The 7,051-nt window shown below is 37.4% G+C and overlaps 1 protein-coding gene across 1 annotated transcript in view; it reads left to right on the forward strand.

Moving 5' to 3' along the window:
* LOC126272829 (B9 domain-containing protein 1-like) overlaps positions 1-5,920 on the forward strand; it is a 50,875-nt gene extending 44,955 nt beyond the window's left edge. The window contains exons 4-5 of the mRNA XM_049976028.1: positions 1,033-1,151; positions 5,750-5,920. Of these exons, the coding sequence (XP_049831985.1) occupies positions 1,033-1,151; positions 5,750-5,853 (223 nt within the window). The 3' untranslated portion in view covers positions 5,854-5,920. The remainder of the gene's footprint in view (positions 1-1,032; positions 1,152-5,749) is intronic.
* The last annotated feature ends 1,131 nt before the right edge of the window (positions 5,921-7,051 follow it).

A 7,051-nucleotide genomic window follows, 5' to 3' on the forward strand; every position in this document is an offset into this window, starting at 1 on the left:
TCTGATGACAGTTTAAATAACAGTATTGGCGAAGAACTGTTGGTAGTACTGGAAATGGTTATATTTGATGTCAAGTTCCCAAGCAACAATGGAATTTTTAAGGGCGACAAAGCACCATGTCACTGGGCCATAACTGTTTGTGATTGGTTTGAAGAATATTCTGGATAATTCGAGCAAATGATTTGGCCACCCAGATTGCCTAACATAAATCCTGTCGGACACTTTTGGGACATAATCGAGAGGTCAGTTAATGAACAAAATCCTGCACTGGCAACACTTTCGCTGTCATGAACGGCTATAGCAGCAAGAGGGCTCAGTATATCTGCAGGGAACTTCTAACGATTTGTTGAGCCATGCCACATTGAATTGCTGAACTACGTTGGGCAAAAGGAGGTCCAAGTGATATTAGGAGGTGTCCTATAGCTTCTGTCATCTCAGGTTAATAACAATAATAATAATAATAATAATAATAATAATACTGATATTTTTTAATCTGTACAAAACTGATATTTTTGGCGTAGCAAGCTCAGAGTGTAGACATAGTGCACAAGCTAAGGCTTTGGGGAATAATGAAGGTCTAGTGGGAAATAACAGTATTTAGTTGTAATTGGGTAAGTGGTGCATACAGGACAAAGTAGATAGTATTGTTTTTGTAAGTATGTCATTAACTGTCTTTTTAAACTGGAGATGTTATTCAGTTCTGTTAATGTTAAGAGAGAGAATTTCAGTGTCATATCCATGCTAGTAACAATGACTAAGAGGGGGCAGCTGGTATAATTTGATTCTCCTGTACTAGAATGTGCACCAGGAATACATATTATCTTTTTTATCTTTTGTAGATTTTTTAACATATTGACTTCATCCTCATTCCAGTAAAAATCTATTTTTCATTTGTCTTATATCATTGTACTAGATATCTCTATAATATGTAGAAGATAGTGTCCAAATGTTATATTTACATTGAAATCTCATTACTTTAAGAAATAAGTTCATGTTGTGCATTGATGTATGAGCAGACTAATTGCCTTTTAGTGTGCCATTGTTCATTCCAGAATCAGCGTCACTTCTGCAGAAATTTACATGTTGGCTGACTGGAAGGCGACCTGAGTATGTTGATCCCAGAGTGCTCGCCCAAGGTGAAGGTCGAGAAGGTAACTTTCACATTTTGTGTTGTAATCACAAAGCTAAACAACAAAATTAAAAGTAAAATAAAGCAGAAACCACTGACAACAACACAACAGAACCAAACACAAACATGCAGTACCATAACAGTTACATAGAATAATCAGAAAAAGATTAAAGAAAACACAGCATGGTACACAATGTCATACAAACACAGACTCACGCAGAAAATCGCCAACATTTTCAAAATACACAACAGGCAGTTCAGTACAAAAATACATCCCAAAACTGACAAAAAACAGACATATACACCAGAAACCAGGTATATATCAACTAAAGTGTAACACTTGTGAAGGCAGATACATAGGACAAACAGGTAAAATATTTGATGTCAGATACAAAGAACACATGAGAGTGTGGAAGTGTGGGACAAACAACTCCACATTTGCAGAACACCTAAGAGAACACAACCATAAACGAACCACTAGAGAGGAAGACATGAAAATAATTAGAATCAACAATAAAAGAACACCACCTAACCGCGCAAAAAAATTACCACATACAGAAAAAGAAAACAAAGCAGAAAGGAAAACCTGTTGAATGTTATAGTTACATGTCAAATAATAATAATACCACCACTCAATATAATAAGAATACCACCCAACATCTTTTCACTCACTTATCTATCAACACCTCCACAGAACATTGAAACCAAAAGTTAAATCAGCTGTCAACAAAGCTTTCAATCACTCTCTAACAAACACACGCGCGCACGCACGCGCGCATGGGCGCACACACACACACACACACACACACACACACACACACACACACACACACCACGATTAGAAGTTGGTTTTGAACATATACATTGTTAGGTTGGTAGTATGTAGATGTACATAAACAAACCAAAGAGGAGGAAACACATAATGAAGTTACAATATTTACATTGTCAAAAGCACAGTGTTCGAAGATATAGCTATGTCTAGTGGCAAAATAGTAATAGTACATCAAATCACTGTATCTAGTGGCAAAAGAATATTAGTATACTTCAAAAAAGAGGAGAAACATGGTGAACAGTGTGAACAAGTTTGGAATACAAAACTGTGCTTGTATTTTGGAAAAGAAGTGGTAGTGCACCCCTTCTAAAGTGGTGTTCTGTTGTCCACCCAACCTCCATGACATCATTGTCCATCCCTATGCCACTCCCAGCTTTTTATATTAGTATGACTACCAGGCAGCTGTCAGCCAGGATAAATGGCCATGGTCGAAGTGTGGCCAAGAGCAAAGTGGACCATCCTGTCGCACATCATGAAGCTGAACATAACATGCTCGATTTCAATGGCTGTTTCACAAGCCGAGCCATATGGATCCTACACTCCACCATCAGCTTATTTGAAAATCACAAATGGAAGAACAAACAGTTTTTTTGTCATGCCTGTCTGCAACTCAGAGTGTTGTCTTTATAGTGATAGCAATCTATCATTTTCAAAATTGTTTATGTTCCAACTTGGACTTTCTATTGTTAGATATTGAATTTAATTGAGGAATGCAAATAATGTAAAAGTACAGGCAGAAGGAAATAAATATGCCAAAAATGAGATTGACAGTAAATGCAAAGTGGCAAAACTGGAATGGCTAGAGGAGAATAGCAGAGCTGTAGTAGAAACTCACTTTTCCCTATTCTCACATGAAATCCTGCGATCCAAGAATGAAGGGAAACAGGCGGAGCACATATTCTTAAATTTCCGTGAAGCCTTTGACACGGTGCCACACAGCAAACTATTACAAAGGTACAAACATACGGAATGGATTCCCAGGTATGTGAGTGGCTTGAAGACTGCTTAAGTAATGGAATCCAGTATGTAGTCCTTGATGTAAGTCTTCATCAGAGACAAGGTTATCGTCAGGAGTGCCCAAGGGAACTGCAATAGGAGATCAGTTATTTGCTGTATACATAAATTGTCTGGTGGACATCAGCAGTTCTGCGGCTGATTGCTGATGATGCTGTGGTGTATGGGAAGGGGCATCATTGAGTGACTGTGGGAGGTTACCAGGTATGTAGGCACAACATTGCAAAGCAATATGAAATGGAATGCGCATGTAAGGATTGTAGTAAGGAGGACGAATGGTGGACTTGGATTTATTGGGAGAATTATAGGAAAGAGTGGTGCATCTGTAAATGAGACCAAATATAGGACACTAGTGCAACCCATTGTTAAGTACTGTTCGAGTGGTTGGGATCTGTACCAGATGGGATTGAAGGAATTCAGAGAGAGGCTGCTGCTAGATTTGTTACTGATAGGTTTGAGCAACACATAAGTATTACCGAGATGCTTTGGTAATCACTGGACAGAAGGCGACATTGTTTTCGAGGAGATCTATTGAGAAAATTTAGAGAACCGCCATTTGAGGCTGGTTGCAGAATAGTGCTCCTGCCACCAACATACATTTTACGTAAGGACGATGAAGGTCAGATATGAGAAATTAGGGATTGTATTGAAGCATATAGAAAGTTGTTTTTCTCTTGCTCAATTTGCGAGTGGAATGGGAAAGGAAATGACATGGAGTGCTGTATACCCTCTGCCATATATCAGTTTGCAGAGTATGTATGTAGGCATAGAACTATATGAATATTAAGAAATGAGTATGAAGGAAGGTAGGGAAGACTGAAAGGAGTAAAGAATAATTGAAAGGGCTATGCAAAGGAAATGACAGTATTACAGAAAAGGAAGAGGAAGTAGATGAGGTCCATATGAGAGATATTGTGCTCCAAGAAGAATTTGACAGTGTACTGGAAGACTTAATCTGTAAACAAAGTATCTGGAGCAGATAACAGGTAGTCTTTGGGGTTAGCTAATCATGATAAAGCAATTTCACCTGGTATGTGGGACGTAAAACAGAAAAAATGTAATAATCCCATGGTCAAAGAAGACAGATGCTGACAAGGCACATCTTATTGAATTGCCAGGGTAAAAAATCATAGTTTTAAAGTAGTAACATGAATTATGTACAGAAGAGTGGGATGAGTGGTAGAACCCGACCTGAGGGCTAATCACTTCCATTTTTGTAGAAATGTAGGACCATATGAGGCACTTCTGACTATATAACAGAAGATAAGAGTGAAGAAAGGAAACTTACCTTTGCAGGCTTAGTTTATTTAGAACAAGATTTTGGTACTATAGACAGGAGAGCAGTCTTTGAATTTCAGGTAGCAGGGATAAAATTATATGAAGAGAATAATTAACTGCAACTTCTACAGACACCAAGTTGCATTTATAAGAACCAAGGAATATGTAGGAAGGGCCATGGAAAAGAAATACAAAGTCTGAGGTTGGCCAATGACATTGTGAGTTTATCAGAAGCAGCAAAGGACATGGATGATCATTTGAGCAGAATAGATAATTTCTTGAAAATTGGTTGTAAGAACAAAGGCAAAACAAGGATAATGAAGGGTAGTTGAATTAAATCGAGTAACACTGAGGGAACTAGTTTGGGGAATGAGACACTAAAAGTAATGGATGAGTTTTGCCATTTGGGCAGCAAAGTAATTGACAGTGGCAGAACTGAGGATAATATAAAATGTAGACTGGTAGTAATAAGAAAAATCTTTTATGAGAAAGATAAATCTGTTAACTTGTAATTAAGTGTTAGGAAGTCTTTTCCAAAAGTATTTGGAGTGTAGCATTGTACGGAAGCAAAGTGTGGGAGATAAACAAAATGACAAGAATAAAGTAGAAATCTTTGAAACATGGTGCTACAGAAATCAAATTGTGGAGAATAGAAATTTGTGACACAAAATGACAAAAAGAATGAGTAAAATGGTGGGACATATCCTGATAAATAGTTATTTTGGTAATGTTCTATGTGTATGCTTGTGTGCATGTACACAGGGTGTATGCGTATGGGGGGGGGGGGGGGGGTAATAATTGAAGTGGGAGACTTAATTTCAAGTGTATGTAGATTGCAATAGTTAAGTGGAGATCAAGAGACTTGCATAGGCTTGGCTAGCATGGCGAGCTGTATCAAACCTGTCTTCAGGCTGAAGGCAATAACAACAAAATCATCAAAACATAAAATCTAAAATCCAATGATACAGAGTAGCAAGAAAAAAAATAATTTATGAAATAAAATTCTTGCATTTCATTAATTAATTGACATGTTCTGTTTTCGTCAAAACAGGTTACTTAAATGTTAGTTTTCATGTGTGGCTTATGCAGAAACCTCTTCGTTATAGAAAGGACATTTTGCTAACATCTTTTTTTTCATTTGTTGCATTGATGTGTGTTTGACTGTGGTATGAGGTGATATCCAAAAGTTACCAAAATATACTGGTTAAAATTCTGTCATCAGTCACTTTCAATCACTCCTTGAGCGTGAGTGCACCGATCCCAGTGTTTCTGCTACTTTTGAAATGCACACAGGAAGTCTTCTTTTGTTAGGGTGTTTAGCACACACTGCAGTTCCACTAAAATCTTCTACACCTATCAAACCTGCACCATTTTAAGTTTATATTCATCTCGGAGGAGGAGGTCATCACCTTATACTGCAATATTTTATTATTGTTTTGCTTTCTTCTGCTACTTTTCTTCCCTCTTGTATTTTATTATTGTTTCCATCTTTTCAGTGACCCATGTTCAGTCTCGAGGGAATGTCCAGATCGAGTTTAGTGTGATGATGCACAACTTTTCTGCATCTGGGTACTCAAATCATGTACATGTACACCAATAGAAGAAATTTAATTTATTATTGTAAATATGTAATTTTGTTTTTTAATAAACAGACTTGAGAAAATAAATTATATGAATATGCAGTTCACATGAAACCTACAGAAGCCCTACATATGCATTAGAAGATAGTGGCAATAAGGTAAATAACATGTTTCTCTTCATTATTTCAGATATTTCTTATTATTATTGCAATTTTTGCCCAAAATATACACATTTTGTCAAAACTTGTTATCCTCTAAATGTCACCGTTCTGTGTGCAGTATTCATTAAAAGTTACAATGATCAGTATATCTCAGAGCAAAGAAAATTTTGGAGTTATTAGTTGATTTGTACCTTTGGGGCATTCGTCATGCCATGATGAATTAGTAATATCAGCAAATGTAAGCACAACAGAGTTATTTATTTTGTACAGTGTACAACTATGTAGCTACAGAAAAAATATTAGGACGCCACCACACAAAGCCACTAGTGTGCTATGGTTAGCTAGCTTGTCAAGTGGGCTCCGTATGCATTGCGTAACTTACTGTATCACTGTAAATACATACGAAAACCATCTCTGAGAGTAAGAGATAGATAGAGAGAGAGAGAGAGAGAGAGAGAGAGAGAGAGAGAGAGAGAGAGAGAGAGCGGAACTACTACTGGCTTGGTGAGAAGAATGTGCATGACAGGAATGTGTGAGTGAGTCTACTGTGCATTGTCATGTACTCTGGAGTATGCACTGTTCTAAAGACATTTTGCAATTACATAAACACTATAGCTATGACTGACGTGATGAGGATCAAATTATGAAAATATGTATAATTGTCTCTCCTCTTTAGTGCAGTGACACTTTTGGAACAATACTAGTCAAATTGTCCTCTTGTGTGTGTGTGTGTGTGTGTGTGTGTGTGTGAGAGAGAGAGAGAGAGAGAGAGAGAGAGAGAGAGAGAGAGAGAGAGAGAGATAGATCAGTAGCTGCTGTATCAATAGTTTATTGCTTATTAATTATAGGTGGATCAATTATGCTTCCAGTTTTTGTTGCTGAAAAGTCGAGACTTTCAGTTTAAAACTTGTACTCTACCACAGCATTGCGTGAGGTCCCTGAGATCTCTTCTTTAACATAAGTAACTAAATAGTCTGTAGCAGCCAACGTGTAAACAGCGGCACGCCAGTAAGCTCATTGTGGCCACCGATGGCTACCTGGTCGTACTTTCCCTATA

Source organism: Schistocerca gregaria, chromosome 5 (assembly GCF_023897955.1).
Source record: "Schistocerca gregaria isolate iqSchGreg1 chromosome 5, iqSchGreg1.2, whole genome shotgun sequence".
Taxonomy (NCBI): Eukaryota; Metazoa; Arthropoda; class Insecta; order Orthoptera; family Acrididae; genus Schistocerca; species Schistocerca gregaria.